Source organism: Podarcis filfolensis (assembly GCF_964270895.1).
Source record: "Podarcis filfolensis genome assembly, chromosome: 4".
In the NCBI taxonomy this organism is placed as follows: Eukaryota; Metazoa; Chordata; class Lepidosauria; order Squamata; family Lacertidae; genus Podarcis; species Podarcis filfolensis.
In genome coordinates, this window is record NC_139607.1 from 49,911,753 (window position 1) to 49,932,143 (window position 20,391).

At 42.1% G+C, this 20,391-nt stretch overlaps 1 protein-coding gene across 2 annotated transcripts in view; it reads left to right on the forward strand.

Moving 5' to 3' along the window:
- The window catches only part of RIPK4 (receptor interacting serine/threonine kinase 4), a 28,453-nt gene extending 14,717 nt beyond the window's left edge, over nt 1–13,736 (forward strand). For both annotated transcript variants that reach the window (XM_083608751.1, XM_083608752.1), the window contains exons 2-8: nt 680–971; nt 5,972–6,120; nt 7,068–7,117; nt 7,993–8,151; nt 9,177–9,277; nt 9,417–9,672; nt 11,190–13,736. In XM_083608751.1, coding sequence (XP_083464877.1) covers nt 680–971; nt 5,972–6,120; nt 7,068–7,117; nt 7,993–8,151; nt 9,177–9,277; nt 9,417–9,672; nt 11,190–12,346 — 2,164 coding nt within the window. In that variant the 3' untranslated portion in view covers nt 12,347–13,736. The remainder of the gene's footprint in view (nt 1–679; nt 972–5,971; nt 6,121–7,067; nt 7,118–7,992; nt 8,152–9,176; nt 9,278–9,416; nt 9,673–11,189) is intronic.
- The last annotated feature ends 6,655 nt before the right edge of the window (nt 13,737–20,391 follow it).

Consider the following 20,391-nt stretch of genomic DNA (forward strand, 5'->3'; position numbering starts at 1 on the left):
GATAAAATTCAATACCATGATGAATATTTTAAGTGCTTCACAAAGGTTGTAATAAGAGAAGTTTTATGATACTCCTATCTATTTAACCTTTTTGTGCTGCCTGGACAAAAGGATTATTATTTATGAGCCAAAATTATGTGCATATTCTAGTTCTCCGTAACTACCTAAATGAGATTAGTAACTGTAAGACCATCCTGCAGCTTTCATATGAAACCCATTTACAAATGATTTTGACTTGATAAAATGTACACAACTTAGAAATTCCAGAGAAGTTAAATTTCAGCTCTGTAAAACACAGCAGCTGAGTTGCATATCATGGTAAGCCATGCATAATAGTGTGCTGTGAACAGGAGAATCACTCCTTTGCTCTACCCCACTAGTCAGTGGGAGGAACAAACCATAATCCTTGGCTTAACCACACCATAGATCACAACTGGTAAGCAAGAACAAACCTTGGCTTCAGATCATGATTTGTTTGGACAACAACAAACCATGATCTCCAGCTCAGACATAATGCTGTGCCAAAGATTGTGAATACATTAATGGATACATAAAAATGTATGCACTAAATATCAGTAAAATGGAAGAATTTCCCATACAAAATTTGAAGCTAATAAACAGTTGAAATGCTATTGATAAATATAAACTAAAGTCCTGTACTTTACCCTTTTTTGCATAGGGAGCGTATGGAACTGTTGGAAGAAGCTAAGAAGATGGAAATGGCAAAATTTCGCTACATCCTTCCAGTCTATGGCATCTGTAAAGAGCCTGTGGGCTTGGTCATGGAGTACATGGAGACAGGATCACTGGAGAAGCTCCTGGCTGCAGAACCGCTGCCCTGGGACCTGCGCTTCCGAATCATCCATGAAACAGCTGTGGGCATGAACTTCCTTCATTGCATGTCCCCACCTCTGCTTCACCTGGATCTTAAACCAGCAAACATACTGCTTGATGGCCATTATCATGTCAAGGTATGTCCTAGGCCATTGCTATTTGACCCACAATTTTTTTGCCAGTTACAGATAGGTAGCCGTGTTGGTCTGCCATAGTCAAAACAAAACAAAAAAAAAATTTCCTTCCAGTAGCACCTTAAAGACCAACTAAGTTAGTTCTTGGTATGAGCTTTTGTGTGCATGCACACTTGGTATCTGAAGAAGTGTGCATGCACACAAAAGCTCATACCAAGAACTAATTTTTTTGCCATTATCATCACAATGAGACTGAAGGAGAGGTTTGTCTCTGGGCCTTTCAATGCAAATTCTTCTTTGATGTGCATGATGTGAAACTTGGTTGTGAGTTCAGTGTCACATGTTATCCTTGCTTTATAGCAGGAGTGGGGAACCTGTGGCTTTCTAGATGTTGTTGGACTATAACTCCCATCCGTACAAGCCAGCATGGCTGGAGGTGATGCAAGTTGTTGTTCACCAATATCTGAAGGGCCAAAGGTTATCCTCCCCTGCTTTAAAACTTTGTCACTGTTTGCTAAACACAGTTACAGCTTTTCCGTTGTTGTTTTTTAAAAAAGAGTACCAGGGAAGGAAAAAAGCAAGACATTGCAAAGGTGTTTTTTATTTTTTAATCAACTTTCAGAAAATGCTATTGTGGTAGTGAGTAAATAGTGATCGTACAGACCAATCCTAACTGTAAGCAATCTTATGTTTATAATTGAAAGCTCTTTGTGTAAGAGGTTGTATGATAGTGAGGGGAAATAAACAGGAAAACATGTTGGGTTGATACCCATGTTTTTCTCTGCATAGATGGATAGTTGCAGTGTGGTATTACAAACCAACATCTTTCCCATATATAAAATACTTTATGGAATATTTTAATGCAGGTGTGCACAATTAATCTTGAATTGTGGCGTATAACAAACATCCTGTAGCTTATAACCAAGAGAGGTTAATTTGCCAAACGAGCTGCCCTGTTTAACTAACCATCGCTGTAAACAAGGAGCCTTGGTTCACATGTAAAACTAAGCCAATGTTCTTAGAAATAGAAAGGAAATTCTGCAGAAACCCTTCTCCTTGCTATAAGAGCCTGATTACTTGCTCAGACTTGCTGAGGTGCATCTGCAGTCCACTAAAACAAGAATTACTATTAGAGCTGAAAATGGATTTCACTGTTTCTTTTTCAACTAATTAATTGCGAAAAATCTGTTCCTGTGTAATGTGCTTAGTATCTTGCTACTTGTGGTGTGAATGAGAACAGACAGATCTTTGTAAAAATAGCCTATGTTTGATTTTTGGAACATATGGATATGGTTCAGGAGGGAGTTGGTGTGTTCAGTGCTTGAAACAGCTCATTCATGTAGTGGGGAGCCATGGTTTCCCATTAATATCTGAACTGCACCCTAGATTTTTAGATAGTTGCACAGCATTAAAGTTACAGTGATGCCTGGATTCCTTGGGGGCTGAGGAGTTTAGAGCTTGTTTCTGTTCCCAGTTCAAAACACCTTAATTTTCTAAAAATTCATCTTCTCAAACTTTGATGTTCCCCAAAAAAACATAATGGTATGCTACACTGCCAGAATACAGGAAATTGCTTTGGTTACAGATATTATATATAAACATTATATTCAGTTATATTTATATATAACTATTCAATTATAACTGCATACTTATAATTGCTGGTTCCATGCAATAGATGTTTTAAGTCCTATGCATTTTTATGAAAGTAGCAGAATAGCTTTCTTTACTTAGATGTAAAAACAACAGAGCATCTCTAGGCACCTTAAGGACTAATAAATTAAGGTGCCACAAGGCTCTGTTGCACAAAACAAAACAAAAACCCACCAGACTACCCCCCTGGAAATGGACTTAAATGTGTTTCTGATTTTATTTGTGAGGTTTGTGTTTAGAAGTTCTCATCCCAAAAACTGATTCTGGAGGGTTGGAGGAAACTCCATAGCATTTGGGGGAATTTTTTTTAGAAGGGAACATAAATAATGCCCTTCTCCAAAAGAAAGTGCTCACAAACAGAAGTGCCTTTTGAATCCAAGTTCAAAGCTCTCCAGTCGCATACCTATATCTGACAACTAAACACACAGAAGTCATAGCAGCAGGGCTTACTTTTTAATCCAGCTTTATTACTCGATAGGCTATCCTTGGCTTAGAGTGCGGTGCAATAAAACTCCTTACCAATGACTTTTCTGTTCATTCCCCACTTGGCATCTTCCATAGTTGTGTTCTATAACCTTTGAAGCTGCTCTAGTTCTAGCCTTATGGTTAGATTGCAATCCAAGTTGTTGGAGTACTTCTAGTTGTGTGTTTGTTTGTTTAGCTTCTTTTTATAGTGCCTTTTATGTGCATGGCACTATATAAAGTACAGGTGTCATCAGTCCCTGCTTCAAAATGGGCCTTTCAGTCTAATGTAGAATCAGGCAAGCAGCTGAGGAAGGGGGAAATGGAGGCATGGGAAGAATAGTTTATTATTCCAATGGTGCATCCTTTAATTTAGTTACATTGAGGCATAGCGACCATGGGGATGAGGGAGTGGCAAGTACAGAGGCAAGAGGTGAAAGGAAGCAGGAGGCAGTGAGTAGGACTGAGATTGGGAGACACGGAGGGTGCCATAATGTTCAAGGGTGTCTCCAGGGGTCTAAAAACTCAGGGAACACACAGGACTCTTCAGAGCTTCAGGTAGTTGCTGGAGTTCTTGGGAGTGGAAGGAGCCATAGAGCAACCACCCGGGCCCACCCTAGCAATCCTGATTTGCTTTTCTGAAAGCAGTTCTTGTAAGGGGTTATAACATTCCAAAACAGGGCTCCAGCCAAGACTATTTAACAGGCAAGAGCAGCTGAACGAGGAGTTCAGGTTAGCTGAAAATAGGTGTCTAAGCTGTGTTTTGCATGGAAATATGAGTGAGGAGACATAGCTTGCTGTGTCTCTCTTCCAGTTGCTTTTGTCTCTCTTCCATGGGGTTCAAAGAATGTGTGTTGCAAGTTAGTCACTCCCTGTAGCTGTTCACACATATCTCTGCAATAATTTTAATAGCCTGAGATCACATTATTTGTAACAGGGATTTGATACTTGGTTTCATTTCTCCCTTTGCCAAATGTTATTACCTGGTTGTGTGGGAGACTATTGCAGAATTCCCATAGAACTTTGATGTTTGCACCCAAAGTTGTACAAAGGGTGAAAGCAAGGCCCTCAAAATTCGGCTAATCTGTGCATGCCTATCCAAACTGGCATCCAGATTACTGGATGGAATACAAAATTCTAAGTACTACATTGCTGCATTTGGCTGTACTGTCTGCCACCCATAGGCATGTCAGAAGGTGTCTTGAATCTAATTAAAAGCTCTTCTTTTATGACTGTATTTTTGTGTGTGCTGCATGGTTCCCACTGATGTTAATAGGAGTTGTATGACTAAACGTCATGCTCAGTGTTAGAAACTTACTTCAAAGCATCTAATTTTAAACCCACAAGACTCCTTCCAGAATGCAGCTCTCTTACCAAGGCTTTGAGAGTCCTTGAAGGCACAACTCAGTTTGATTTAGTTGTCAGAGCATTCTGATATGCTCAAAGCTGCAGCTCTACTTCTGGTTGTGTTCTGATTATAATGAAAACAATTTGGTTAAAACAGAGACTTGTAAGATGAGTTTGCGTTGTCTAGTGATTCATAATGCCAAAATTAGTCACTTTTGCACCTGGGTCCTCCAAAAATTTGTGTGCCATTGCATCTGGTCAGTAGATTTTTCCTCCGTAGTGGAAATCAAGTTATACAAAAGTTTAGAAAATAAGCTCTTTTGTCACTCAGTGTGGGAGACATGGGGGGGTATCTAAAACATGAGCCTTTGGTAGTTTACCTTGCCCCGCTCCCCTTGGCTTGGCTGAAGTTTGAGCTGGGACTTCAGGAATCACTATAAAAGCCCTTGCTTCAAAAATATGTGAACTCAGGGTGTGTCTGGATATTTACATTCAGGGACAAATACGTTGAATCTTTCCCCACTTCCTTCTCCACCCTGTGCATCTAACTGCTTCGGAAACGTCTTTGCTGTTGTTTCCCATTAGATTATTCCCCCCCCCCCCACCAACCCATACTGTCATTTCTCCTATCAGGCCAACTAACTTAACAACAACAACAATGTAAGTGCTTTGCAGTGGTGTGTACTTATTAAACATTACTTGCCCTGAGCTTCAGGATTGGCAAATTACAAATGAAAATAAAGTAATCTTTAACCAGAAGCAGTCAGTAACCTTCAATTCCTTTCTCTTTCTTTCATCTCCTGTTCTTCCCTCTGTTGCACATCATTTTGTTCCAAGTACATAACTACAAAGATAAATCTCTCTTAAACTGATCCTCATTGGTGCAACAGTCACCTAACTTATAAGTATTTCCCTAGGTTTGCAATGTCTTGCACTACATTCCTAGATAGCTAGAAAAAAACAAGTGTCTGAGGAGGTAGAATAATAAGGCCTCTGCTTAGCCTTGTGCAGAAAGGCTTCAAATGTGTGGACCATTAACAGTTCTGTTTATAAGGCTGTTGACTTTTCTGTCTCCTTCCAGCTCCCTCCCTTTGAATCTCCTAAGCAAAATCCTGGAAGAAAATCTATGGATTTATTTTGTTTTGACACTTAAACATAATTGGGTGTGTGTAAACTCTTAAGAAGTGCTTGCTGTTACTTGCTTATTCTTTCCATAGCCATCTGCCTGGTGCGCACCAGTTATCGCTTTCATTTCTTTTTTGGAATGAAGAATCCTTTTTTTGTCACTCGCTGGGTATGCAAAGTTGCTGCAATTTCTACAGGCAAACTGTATCTCTTTCATAAAATTATTTCCTCGCATAACATTTAGCAGACATCAGCAAGTTTTCTTGCTTGGGAGGGACAAACAGTACTGATTTGTGAGGCTCAGAGTAAGCACTTAAGCCCAACTTTCTCCAATGCTCTAAACCACTGTGTTTGTGCAACCACACATGCAGAAATGATTTTGCAGACTAACTGGAACTCTTTTTTATTATTATTATCAGATTTCAGACTTTGGATTAGCCAAGTGCAATGGCCTTTCACATTCACACGATCTCAGCATGGATGGGCTTTGTGGCACTATAGCATACCTGCCTCCAGAACGCATTAAAGAGAAGACCCGGTACTTTGATACTAAACATGATGTCTACAGGTTTGTACTTTTCTTCCTCAGTGCATCTATTTCTCTCCAGTATTTGCTAGTTAACTCTGGTAGAATTAAACTCTCAGGAAATCCTTAGAATTGATATTTTGTTTAACCATTTTGTTACAATGGAATATCAACAAAACAGGACACAAAGGCCAACTCTTCAAAACTCGGGAGATACCTAAGGGAGTCATTGTAGCTTTAATGCAATGCACTTGTCTCATGCCAGCCAAAATTTTGATAAATCAACCTGTGTTTGAATTCCTTCTTGAACTGGCAAAACCAAGGTCACATCTGCAGATATTTCTTGATTCTTTAGGAAGCAGTGTTGGAACCCAGTTGATCATTTTCCAGACCTCCTAATTTTCTTTGGTGCCATCTGGGTCAAGCTGATCTGGGTTACACCACAACATGCCAAGCCACTTGAGAGGCATTAAAAGCAAGGTTCATGCACTGTGTAACGAGTGCTGTTTCAGTTATCATGTTTCATTACTGTCCAGCCCAAAGGTGACATTATCAACAGGCTGTGGAGACGCAGTATGCAAGCACAATGGGTGTGTAACATCTCTTTCTGTGCTCCAAAAGTGAAGTTGATCAGCTGTAGATTCAGGACAAGGAATACAAAGTAATTTTTGTACACAAGGCATAATTAGAACAGGGTTTTCCAGAAGTTGTTGGACTACAACTATCATCCATGACTACTGACCACGCAGGCTAGGACTAATAGGACTTGTAGTCCAATAAATACCTGGATGGCACCAGGATAGATCTTGGTCTGGTCTACAAAGACAATTCTTACGTTCTTTCGACACCCATTCTCAATTCTAGCATACCTAATTTGTATTTGATGGCCTGGGATGATTAGCACTAGACAGCCTAACAGTAATCAAGAAAGAGAGAGTGCATCCTATGATTTTTATAAAGTTAACATTAACTGATGTTTCTATTTGCAGCTTTTCCATTGTTATCTGGGGAGTTCTCACACAGAAAAAGCCCTTTTCAGGTAAGCAAATAAATACTTGTTTAATGGATCATATTTTAGATGAGCACATCAAACAAAAGTCCTCCTCAAGTGTGTGTATGCCCACCCTGATGAGACTAGCCTTCAGAATGCCCAAGCTTCATCACTGCCAATTATACATCTGTTCTAGCTGCTTAACACCACACCTTTCATGCATAGCTTTGAGGAAACCTCAGCTATTATTTCTGCACTGAAAGCCAGACTGGAGACCATAGAGTGTCAGGCTTGATAAGGAACAAAAGTGTTATTGCATCTACCCTCATATGAATAGATGGGGACATGTTGCATCCACCAGTGTCCTCTTAACAGTTAGCCAAGCTGTTCAGACCTCAACATCATGTAAGTAAAGAGCAGGCAGTCTTTACTTTAACCTGAAACAATGTATGTAGGGAGCCAGGCAACATACCGTATTTTTCGCTCTATAAGATGCACCAGACCACAAGACGCACCTAGTTTTTGGAGGAGGAAAACAAGAAAAAAAATATTCTGAATCTCAGAAGCCAGAACAGCAAGAGGGATCACTGCGCAGTGAAAGCAGCAATCCCTCTTGCTGTTCTGGCTTCTGTGATAGCTGCGCAGCCTGCATTTGCTCCATAAGATGCACACACATTTCCCCTTACTTTTTAGGAAGGAAAAAGTGAGTCTTATAGAGCAAAAAATATGGTACCTTCTGTCATTACCAGCTGATCCAGAGACCCTAACCTATGAGACCTTTGAGTCAGTTGAAATGCGTACCTCTCTCTTCTAGAAAGAGAACCCTAGCAGGAAAGAGGACTCTGATTAAGGTGATCTGTGATATTGGTCAGAGGCTGCTTCAGTTCTCAGAGTAATCTTAAGTTGTGCCTTTTCCTTTGCAGAAGAGAATAATATTCTACATATTATGGTGAAAGTAGTGAATGGCCACCGCCCAGAGTTGCCAGCTGTCTCCAGATCCAGACCTCATGCGTGTAACAGCTTGATCAAACTGATGCAAAAGTGCTGGCAAGACGATCCTAGCAAAAGGCCAACATTTCAAGGTAAACTTTTTACCGACTAGTTGGCAAACCCAGTGAGTCATTTCAGTGTTCGGGACTATACTAATCCCTGGTAGAGCTCCACCAAAATCTTGTAAAAATGATGAATGCAAAGTATACCCAACCCACTCTTTTGCGCAGGCAGAAGTATGGGGCACTTCCTCACTACAGGGAAGGGATTATACAAGAACTTGTACGATCATGAAAGTGTTGATTTAGATGTCAAATGATCTGGCTAGCTCCCCAAGTTGCTGCCTAGGTTTAACGCTTTGATCCTTAAAATCCCAGGTAAAATGTTAGATGTCTGTTTTTTCTTACTGTGTCTTCCGTAGCATGACAGAGGTGTCACGAAGAGTAAGTTAAGGTCATGTTTGATTAGCCTTAAAAAGCAGGTTGAAGTATCAGCATAGTCCGAAATGCTACAGCAGATGATTGAATGTGGTTTTACTGCCATATTGCAGTTTGTGCAGCTTCCTTATGTTACAGTTAACTTTGCGGATAAGAGCCTTCTGCAATTTCTGTTACAGGAAGAGCCTTGCTGGATCTGGTTCAGCATTCTGTTTTCTTGAAGCTGTGTGTGTGTGTTTGCACAAAAGCATGCTGGGGTGGGGGTGCAAATCCTTCACTTGGCACAACAACTAATCTTCTCTCCTCGTGACGGATTTGAACATGGCTCCATAACCTGCTATGTTGTGCAACTGGCATACTCTATTCCATCTCAGTAGGTTTTGTGGTGACATAATACAGTCTTTACAGGGCAGAAATTCTCCGCAGAGTTAATTGCTTACACAGAGGAAGTAAGGCACATTGGGGAAATATGTTGCTGTAGCAGTGGGAGTTTGGATCAACAACACCTTGATTCAAAAATTATGATAATGTTATATAGAGTGGTTGACCAAACTTCTAAGTAGGAAGCAGTATCCTCTAGCAGCTGGCCAGTTATTCAGAAAGAGATTGTGGCATATGAGAAATATACACATCTTCTGCTAGTATAAATCTAATCTTTGGCCTTTGTTTTTGTTTTAAAGAAATTACTTCTGAAACAGAAGACCTTTGTGAAAAGCCAGAGACTGAAAACAAGGAATTGATAGTTCAGGAGGATACCAAGGATACTCGGACTTACCCCAAGGTATGTATTTGAGCAGTACTGTATGTGAAAAATAGAGATAACTTGATATTGGTGCCGTCTTCCCCTCCTGGGTAACATTTGACAAGTACTTTCAATTTATAATTTCCTCCCTCTCCCACCCCCACCCCCTTTGTTCCAGGAGCTGCCCGGACTATCCCAGCTAAAGCAAGGGTCTGAACCTTCCTCATCTAAGGATTACAGCCTTTCAGAGTTGTTGTCCCAACTTGACTCGGGAATTTCACAAACAGAAGAGCCGGAAGAACTCAGCCGTAGCGCTTCTGAATCTAGGCTTGCTTCCAGCGACAAGAGGCTTTCAGGAGTGTCCTCAGTAGACTCTGCCTTTTCTTCACGTGGTTCCCTATCACTGTCATTTGAGAGAGAGAATTCCGAAAGTGGTAAGGGTTTTATAGTTTTAGCAAACAATAACTTGGAAAAACGAATTTTGGGTGTGTGTTGGGACTGGGTGGCTGTGGGAGTTAGTGGTTTCTCATGTCCTATATTGAAGGCAGCTTTTCCATGAGATGATCATTTGTGGGAGGATGTGGCACAGCCAGCACAAAGTCCGCTCCCTCATTTTTCCATGGCAATCAGCTGGCTGTGTGTTTTAAGATGTTGCATATCAATCATTGCTCCCCCTCATTTTCATAGGCTTTCAAAGAAGTTGTGAGCAATGATCATGATGTCTCTTGGGGTGATACCCAACTAAGTCATATTCAGAGTAAGCCCATTGAAATCAATAGACTTAGGCTTTCTGTTGTGAAGTTAGCCTCCACCTCAAAGGGGTTGCCTGATCTTTATCTTGCTTGTTTGATAGCAAACCAATTGCACACCACAATTCTGCCAAGACCTTAAAACTGGGCTGGGGAACCTTTAGCCTTTCAGGTGTTGTTGAACTCCATCAGTACCAGCCAACATGGCTTAGGGAAGATGGGAGTTATAGTCCAGCAACATCTGGAGGGTCAGAGTTTCTCCAGTTCTGCCTTAAAACATAGGCATTTGAGGGTCAAAGGCTTCTTTCCATGAAATGTGTCCTGAGTGTTCCTAGGGAGGTGATAGTATGAAGAATGCATTGTGCAACCTGAGCTAATGAATCTGCATAGGGAACACAGGCAGCTGTCAGGCTAGTAGTCCATCTAGCCCAGTATTATCTATTCTGGCACTGGCTCTCCAGGGTCTTTAGGAGGGCCACTGCATTGGTCCTCTTTTGATTGAAGATGCCAGCAATTGAGCATATGATCTTCTACCACTGAACTTTGGTGATAATTTTCATAATTGTGGTAGGAATATTTTCAGCTACAGGAATATTGCCTGGATAGCTGAGTTTATATTTGTGGCACATCAAATCATATTGCAGTCAGATAGTTCTTTTGGTTTTTTTAGAAAGTCAGGCAGCGTTGCAGTCAGATAGTTGAGGCACAACACAGAGTTGAATGCTTGACTATGAGTTGGCCTTCATTGTTCTGAGGATTAGGAGCCTTATCTGCATATGAGGATTGGAGAGTGTGTTTTGTAAAGTCTATTTCATGATGTTGGACACCCATCTTTTCCCTGGAAAAGCAATAGAACTTCACTAAATTGCTAGAAGCATAATGGTCCTAGCTGTGTGTGCGTGTGCAGCAGACACCAAGTACACGGGATCCTAGCAAGCTGCATGAGTAATGTGCCCCAAAAGCTGATAACCCTCCTACCCACAGCATGAGTAGTACAATCCAGGTGGAAGATGGACATGTTGGCACCTGCCCAGTGTGCAAAAAGATGGGAGCGGGGGAAGAGGCGGTGCTTCCTACACTTTGGCTTCATGCTGAACATTCCGATTGGTAGCATGAAGAGTAGAGCTGCCATTTATTTATTTCTCTTGTGCCTTTAATGCATGGTTGTCATGGAAGTCTAATGTTGCTCTTTGCTTCTCCAGATCTTGGTTCAACAGACATTCAGAAAAGAAAGCTGGCTGAGGCAATTGCATCTGGAGACACTGGCAAACTGATGAAGATCCTCCAGCCGCAGGACGTTGACCTCGTTTTGGATGGGAACTATAGCCTCCTGCATTTGGCTGTTGAGTCTGGCCAAGAAGAGTGTGTCAAGTGGCTCCTTCTTTACAATGCCAACCCCAACCTGACCAACAAGAGAGGCTCCACACCCCTCCACATGGCCATAGAGAAGAAGAATAAAAGCATTGTGGAGCTGCTCCTGGCGAGGAAAATCAACGTCAACGCTAAGGATGAGGACCAGTGGACGGCACTTCACTTTGCTGCGCTGAACGGGGATGAGCTGAGCACCAGGCTTCTTCTGGAGAAGAATGCCTCGCTGAACGAAGTAGACTTTGAAGGAAGAGCTCCCATCCATGTGGCCTGCCAGTATGGCCAAGAGAACATTGTGCGCATCTTCCTGAGAAGAGGGGTTAATGCAGATATCAAAGGGAAGGAAGGCTGGGTGCCTTTGCATTATGCAGCCTGGCAAGGTCACCTGTCCATCGTGAAGCTTCTTGCCAAGCAGTCCGGGGTGAATGTGAATGCACAGACAGTGGATGGGAGAACCCCTTTGCACCTGGCAGCCCAGAGAGGGCATTACAGAGTAGCTCGTACACTTGTGGACCTGAAGTCGGATGTCAACATCAGAAACGCCTCGCTCCACACCGCTCTCCATGTCGCTGCTGAAACCGGACACACGGGCACTTCGAGGATGCTCCTCAACCGGGGGGCAGACGTAGAAGCGACGACGGCTGAAGGCTGCACTGCACTCCACCTGGCAGCCTGCAGGGGCCACTTATCGACCACCAAGTTGCTGGTTGAAGAAGGTGCCAATGTCCTGGCCAAGGGGCCTTCCAAGAGGACGGCGCTGCACTTTGCTGCTGGCAATGGACATTGGGAAGTAGTAGAGGAGCTAGTCAGCCCAGAGAATGTAAACGACCCCGATGAGGAAGGCTTTACGGCTCTACATCTGGCAGCGAAAGGCGGACATCCACGCACCCTTGAGGTTCTGTTAAAGCATGGCGCCCTCACATTTCAGACCCCTCTGCAGACTAAACAAAATGGATACAGTGCTGTTACTATGCTACTTGGTGAGAGCTAAGTGAACAGACTGCTTGTTTATGTCTTTTGACTTCCCATGGAGACTCTGGGAGCCTGACGATCAGGGTTTTCCCTCTGACTGCTCCTGTGTCATTTGTATGAGTCTGCTTAAATTTGCAGGTGAGTCTGGGTTCTATCCTGGCAGAAGCAGCATTGTTGATGTAGCAATGCGTTCTAATGAACTGAGGGAGCGTGGGAGCAGGAGCCATGAAATCCTGAGCATGGAGCCTGACACTTTCCTGTGATGTGCTGTTGAGCAAGCCATATGTAAAGATTCTATGTTCTTTCCCTGGGGCTTCAGCAGTGCGGGGAGTTGATCTGCCCTGAAGATGGTATGAGGAGCAATTTGCATTGCATTGCTTTAAGCAGACACTTGTTGCGTTCCGGACAGAGTCAGTATCTTCATATTTCAATCTTTCTCTTGTTTTTACATTCAGACAAATGATGGGGAAGGTGTCTTCAAACATCATGCTAGAATGTTTCTGAAATTGATTTTCCCACCCCCTACCCCGTTGCGTACAAAAAAGTACTCTAGCAATCAAAATCTGTTTCACAGTGCGCAAGAGTTTGTTGAAAAAGAATGTAAAAAGTGCCTATTTCAAAGCCACACATTTCTGTGTCCTCAAATTGTTGAGCTTTCCTTTTACCCTAGTCAGCAAGTCTTTGCAATTAGAACTGTTAGCATTCAAAAGTTAACTGAAGGCAGTATTGCATAGAAATTGGTGATGTAGAATACACTGGTACGTGCACGTGCGCACACACACACACACACACAGAGTGGGCCCACAACTTAGCGATTGCAAACTTAAAATGGGCTGGAAGTGGAGGGGCAAATAAATAAATGAAGAGTGGGGGAAGTGCACTATTCCCCACTCTCCAGTTATTTATTTCCACCCCCACTTGTGCACCCAGTGGGTTTTCCTGCCAGGGAAAGAGCTCCCAGGGCCCTCCTGAAACCTTCCAAGAACCCAGTTAGCAGCCCTGTGCCCCACAGGGCAGGAGGGGCATTCATGGGGTTCCTGACTTTACACGATGCTGCCTTTGCATGTGGACCCCCGGAACCAAACCCTTGCGTAGGTGGCGGGCCCACTGTATAGGCACACACAAGGTGTGTTTAAATTTCTTAAAATGATTTTGAATGGTTGTAGTTTTTTAATGGTGTAGATTATGAACCACGTGTACAGTACTGCCTTGCCTTCTGAATTTTGCTGTGTTCGGTAGCCTAATTTAAAGATATACTGTGTATATATAGTATTTCAGTTCGTTGTGCCTTTTTTTCTACTGCAGAAAGTTGTGCCTCTTCAGACATGGGTATGTTTTAATACGCCTTTTGTAATGTTCATAATTTTTTCAAGTGTTCAAATAAAGTCTGGTTCATCCATTTAAAAAAAGCTGTGGTTTGCCTTTAAAATGGTGTTTGAGATAAACTGAATTGTGGATGTACTGTGTTCAAAGGGCAAAAGCATTTCACAATCTTGATCTTGTTTCTCCTCTCTCCCTCTCTCTGTGACACACACACCCCACTGCCACTACCACTACCTATATTGCACCCAATCTGCATTTTAGCAGGAAGCACAGCTGTGGGCCAGGGCTTTTCAATGAACCTTGGTCCTCAATGGAACACAATCTCTCAGCTTTGTTTTTAAAAACAGTTCATTGCTTGCTTTAGGTTTTCTTTAATAGCGGCTTAGAAATACTATAAATGCCACTTCTGCTAAAACACATTTTATTTCCCATCAATAAGGCAGTTGGCAGGCAATAAATTTGTTTGCATTTCTTACTGACTAATCAAGAACCCGGGCTGAAGATGGCAGCTGACTACACTGAGCCTGCTCATTGTGAATTTTGACTTTCAAACGCTCTCTCAAATGAAAAGGGTATTTGGTAATTCCAAAAATAAAATTACAGGTTGCCTTTATCTTTTCCCTGCTGTAGCTTTCTGTTCGTTTAAAATGTAAATCAGAGTTTAAGCAGTGGTGCCACACTGGTAATAGTGGAGTATTTAATTTCCTATTAATATATATATCTAGGCAGTCTTTCACAATATCAGGCACATGCTCCACATAGCTAAGCATTTCCATACAATAATCGTGTAACATCAGCAAGCATTTTCTAATTTCCCAGCTCTCCCTTGAGTGCTGCTGCCGACTGCCTTAGGGAATATATCAGAACAATGTGAAAAGCTCCGCAGAAGAGCTACTGGCACCCAGACCTAGTTTGTGTCTCTTCTTTAATTCCTAAGACAGGTGAAATTCCTCAGTGCTCTGCCTTGTCCATCTGGTTGGTGCGATGTCACCAGCTGCCTAAACAGGTTTTATGAGGGTGTTGCTAGTTAAATTTGTGCCAGCGTGTCTTCATGTGAAATAAACTGGCAAACATTGATATTAAAAGTCCAATGACTAACTGGGAGAGAAAGATCCAGTGTGGAACCATGTTGTGGAGCGTTCTTCCTTATCAGTTGGATGGTGGGAATGGCTTGTGCTCAGATTGATATCAAATGCAGATATAATACAAAAGAATAAGAGCAGGTGCAGGCAGAAGGTTGATCAGGGTTTACAGTTAGATCATTGGGCCATTTGGAGTAGGAGTGGCTAGGTTTTTCGATTCCTAGTCCTTTAACAAAAACAATGAAAAGCTCCTCTCCACACTTATCAGGCTACTGATATGAAGGTGGCCTAGGATAAAACCAGGAATTGGTTTTCAAGTGAAATTTCCGGTTCTGAAAACAAGTTCCTGGGCTATGCATGCACTTAGAGATGCCTTGTTCCCCATGCCCCTGTTTTGCTCCTGGCTCTAGGTGATGGACCTTGGGCAGTCTAGGAAACAAAAATACAATTGTACAAGCTTTGATGCCTGCCCACTTTTGGTTTAGACCGATTATATAATAGCACGCCAAAGATAAATAGAAAAGTGTTGCCCATAGCAAAAGCACTTGTGATTGTTGCAAGTATGCTGTGTGCCAAGGAAGGAATAATTAGGGGAGGATGAATGGATATATGCTTCATAAAGTACTTTGGAAGAGAACGCTGAATTTTGTTAGGGAGTTGGGTGTTCACAGAAGTGATGGGCCAGTTTAAAGAGAACAGCTTTCCGTCTGGCCTTCCCTGGATGGGAGAAGACAGTCTTAGAAACACCCAGGTCCCCAGCAAGCAGCCCCCATTCAGCGCAGGTTTTCTCTTTGCTCTCCCCTGTTGTGGGGGGAAACCTGGAGCTTACACCGGCTTGACTCCACAGACCACACAATAAGGGTATCCTGGTTTTTAAAACAAGCCTGCGTGTATCTTGTTTTTCCAGTAAGCCTGTCCTGCGAAGAAGTCAGGATTGTGTAACTGAGGAGTTATGAATGAAAGGGCTGAGACTTGCCTGCAGGGTTGTTAGCAATAAAACAGCATTCTTTCCTGTTGCCACAGAGAATCCTGAGCATGTTCAAATGGCAGGTCTGTTCATGCATTGTGGGGCCTGTAGGGACAAAGCTTAAGATCCGTCCATTAGCACGGCATTTTAATAAAGCTGTCAGTTGAGAAGAGTGTTGTGAAGGCTAATAATATACCAAGGACCCACTTTTTACCTTAGGGCAAGTGTCCTCTTGCAGAAGGTGCAGGGTCGTGGGAACGCACCTTTTCCTGGGAGCTGGTGATCAGCTTGGGACCCCTTTTCCCTTACTTTGTGCTTGGCCAGGCAGTTAACGCTTCCTGCTACAGATCTGAGTCTACACTGGTTTTCTCAGAATGTTCATATGCCCTAGGTACTCACATGATTACCATCACGTGAGAAGGCAGGCAGGCTCATGCTTGCTGCCCCTGCCCCATCATGTTCCTCCTTGGCTCCATTATCCCTGGGTGGCCTTGAGATGATGTTGGACTCCCAGCTCTTATCAGCCAATGTTCTGGGATGATAGGAGCTGTAGCCTAACAACACTGAGGATGGGGCTTCTGGTTCCCCCATCCCTGAATAAAAGATATCCCAAAAGGGGTGTAGGAGAGCTCTGTTTTATTCATCTCAAAAGCCAGACAATTTAAATTTGGCTGTGCCTGCCCTCCAGAGTCATCCATTAAGACCCCTAATATTATAGAGGGGAAGGAGCCTTCCTGAACTTAGGACAATGCATTTTTACAAAGTTTAGTCTTAACCTGAGATATATGAGAGTCCATACCCAAGCCACACCCAGTTGGATCCTAGTTTCAAACAGGAATCAGAAAAACTTGTGGATATGTTTCTTGTTCATGGCTCACCACCAGAACATGTTTCTTGGTCCAAATTCGTCTCTTAAAATATCAACCTGCTAAGCTAGAATGTTTCATTCTGGTAAACCTAAATAAAAAGTTAATGAGATCCCTGGATTTTACATTCCAAAAATGTTTTTAGCCTAAAAAATGAAGCTTTCTTTAAAAAACAAGAATTGGCAAGCTGTTAATTATTTTTTAAAAAACTGTTCTCTAGGACAAACGTATAGTTAGTATGCCAAGCCTGAGCTTATTAAAGGAGTTGGAGAACCAACAAAGAGTCCTATAAACTGAACAAATATAGTATGGAATAAATTTCTATGGACTAGAGTTCAAGCCTATGTCTCAATAAATGTGCTAGCATTTAAGGTGCTACAGCATTAATTGCTTTTGTTGTGATATACTAGAAGTGATGCAAGCTTAGGATCTCCCGTGTTTTTATTTGGAGGAAGAAAAGTTACAGAAGATGAGAGGAAAATTGGATCAGGATTGCAGCATGGATGGGAGGGTAACCTTCTTACAATTTTCATGAAGTTTGCTCCATGGAGAAAACCTACAGGTAGTCATGGGGCAAAAATAGTTTTGGGAGATTACTTTTAATGGGAGAAATGGGGGTGGGGAGGTTAACATCTCCCCAGTTCTATAGTCCCACTGTTGCACTAAAGTATAAAATAGTACAAGAAGTTTGGCCATAAGTCAGTTTTAAAGCACAAAAATACTGCTCCTCTGTTTCACTGGACTCTTATAAAAACCTATACACTCTTGCCTATTGATTATAACCAATCTTCAGTTTGACATTTCCAACAATTTTTGGAGGGGATTTTGGGTACTTAAAGGATCTAACTTTCATTATTGGACTGCTTTCCAGTGGGTTGCATGAGAATAAAAAGCTGTGATTAGAAAAGAGCTCATAGTTAAATTACTGCTAAGAGTTTAGTTAATAGTCACTAATGGAAGATATAATGATGGTTGCCATCACTGCTCAGCTGAACGTAAAGCAGTTAAAAATTCTGAAATAAAATGCCCTAACAACATAAAACTTGGACAGCTTTAAAAGCGGATCAGATAAATTCATGGAGGACAAATCTAATGGCGTCTAATCAGTGCTCCCCCCCCCCCAGAGAAATAGATGATGGTACTCATCATGAAGTTGTTACAGTAATTGCCACACTTTTTAACAAGAAAAAGACGTGCCAGCACCACATACCCTCAAGTACCCTTTGAGAAACAAAACACTGCTTCTAATCACAATGGTTTTATGCCTATGAGTATCAGTTTCTGGCTATCAGAGTTGGGAAGGTGCTGTTGTACTCATGCCCTGCTTGTACTTCACTGTGGGAAAATAGGACAGTGGTACCTCGGGTTAAGAACTTAATTCGTTCTGGAGGTCCGTTCTTAACCTGAAACTGTTCTTAACCTGAAGCACCACTTTAGCTAATGGGGCCTCCTGCTGCCGCTGCTGTGCGATTTCGTTCTCATCCTGAAGCAAAGTTCTTAACCCGAGGTACTATTTCTGGGTTAGCGGAGTCTGTAACCTGAAGCGTCTGTAACCCGAGGTACCACTGTACTCCAGACTAGATAGGCATCCAGCAGAGTTCTTTTTACATTCTCACAAGCAGGAACTATGTATGTAGCCTTGAGCGCTTTGGAGAAAAAGTTGGGACGTTCTTTTTGTTTTTCAAAAAAATTATTTAGTTTTTCAGTTTGAAGTTTTACAATCAATTATCCAACAACCAACATCAAAACAAGATTCCAAAGAATCTCCTGAACTTCCCTCCTCCCCTTTGTGGGTCCTTTTGTAAACCATTTCCTCCTGCATCTTTTACAATAATCCAAATCTTTTACATCTCCATTATATCCAAAACCACAAGTGTGAAAAAGGTGGGACTTTCAATGTAATAAATAAATAATATGTACAGCTCATTGTTTTAGATTTCCAATTAGTTAACTTCAGGCTGACCCAGAAAACAATGAAAAGAGATCTTATGAAGCAGATACTGCAATCCTGTTCGTGTTTTGATATTAGGATCTCCGCATACATGGAGGGCAGTGATCTGTGTAGCCCCATTTTTCAGAGGACAAAGCAACCAGTAGTAACCACTATATTGCTCTGGGTATATGAAGTGTCCTCATTCGTCTATCAACTGTCCTAGCTTTGTGGACTTAAGCTTTAATGTAACTATGCAGAACTGAGGGAAAGACACACACCACTAATATAATAATAAGCCTATAATAACATAGAAAGCTGCTTGGGCAGATAATGGAACACAGAACAGTTCCAGACTTGCTGTTTCATGGCAGCAATTCAACTATGTGGCATAATTTGTTGCCTCTGACTAAGTGAAGCTAAGGCTTGAAATAACAGGCATGTTGCTGGGCAGAATTGGGGAAGGCAGAGGAAAAATGGGGCACTGCTATTCCGTGCTTGCATTGCAGAAGCAGAAGAGTTGGGCTGTACACCATTTGTTGTCCTGGCAACTTCTAGGGAGGTTTTTTTTTTTTGGAGGACAGTGCAATACTCACAAAGTTTAGTGCGGAGTTTTCCAAAGTAGTTGATACTGACGCCATTAGGGTGGGTGGGACTGTGTAGCAGGTGAATATAGACCCAGGAGTAGGAAAGAGCCTAGGCATGGAAAAGAAAGAAACAAGGTACAGCACACAAAAAATAACTGGGAACGATGAGCCTGATAAATAAAGGGGAAAGAGTACCTTGCCAATGAGGAAGATCTGGATTTAATAAGGTGATTCTGCAATGCAGCATTTTTTATTGACTTTATTTCATGTACATTCCTAAGAATGGCCAATGATAACTTTATAACATTGTCAAAGGGTCAATGGAACTCAAAAGTTTGGGAAACCTCGGTTTAACACATACACTAAAAGTGTCAAATGTGACAAATTAGTGGACTTATCTGAGTGACTGAGACACACATTCAAAGGAAACTCTGCTTCCAGAAATCTCCTTCTACTGCAGTTTTTTTTAAAAAAAAAACATCATCATTTCAATCTTATCTGCAAAGTCATTGCACGCAATCGCAGGAAAATAAAAATCTAAAAGTAAAAAGAAGTTTCCTGGATGATATAACCTGGCCATCAACTTCCCTAAGCAGTTGGGAAAGTCTTTTGTTATGGAGAAGTATATTTCCACTTGGTTCTGATTACTGCCATGTTCCCCTCCCTTACGCTTCAGCTATAAAGGCTTGATGGATATGGTACTTTGACACCCCTCGAGTCTGAGCAGATCCCATCCCATCCAAAATGCCTGGCATCTAGATTGTCACATTCATATAGCTTTTTACATGATGCGCAGAGACAGGAGCATGCACCAGCTGCCTATTAGCTACAGAGCCACATTCATGGTCTAGTTGCTGACATACAAGGCCTTGTACAACTTGGGATCTGGTTATCTACCATTTTCAGACTGTTATTTTTAAAATATTTTATAGTCTGAGTATTCTTTTTGTTTTGTTCAATTTGCTAGCTTTGTATATTGTTTGCATAGGTAATGTAGTGGGGATCCCTAGGCCCTAAGACCAACCGCAGTTCTTCCTCTCTAGTTGGCTACTGGGACTCTCCCTGGCAAAACCATTTCTCAGCAGGGCACACCTCTCACAGCATTGCTCACCCTTGAGTGTTTTTGTCTGGCTGGAATGTGTCCTTGAGCTCTGATAATGACTCCTGTTTGCCTCGATGGAGGAGAGAGAGGTACATGGGTGTATCTAGAAACTAGCCTACTGTACAAAGTTCACCTGCTTTGCACCTTTCTGTCTCTGGCCCTGCCCTCCGCTGGCATATGGCCCCCAGAAGGTTGCATAGAAGGCCA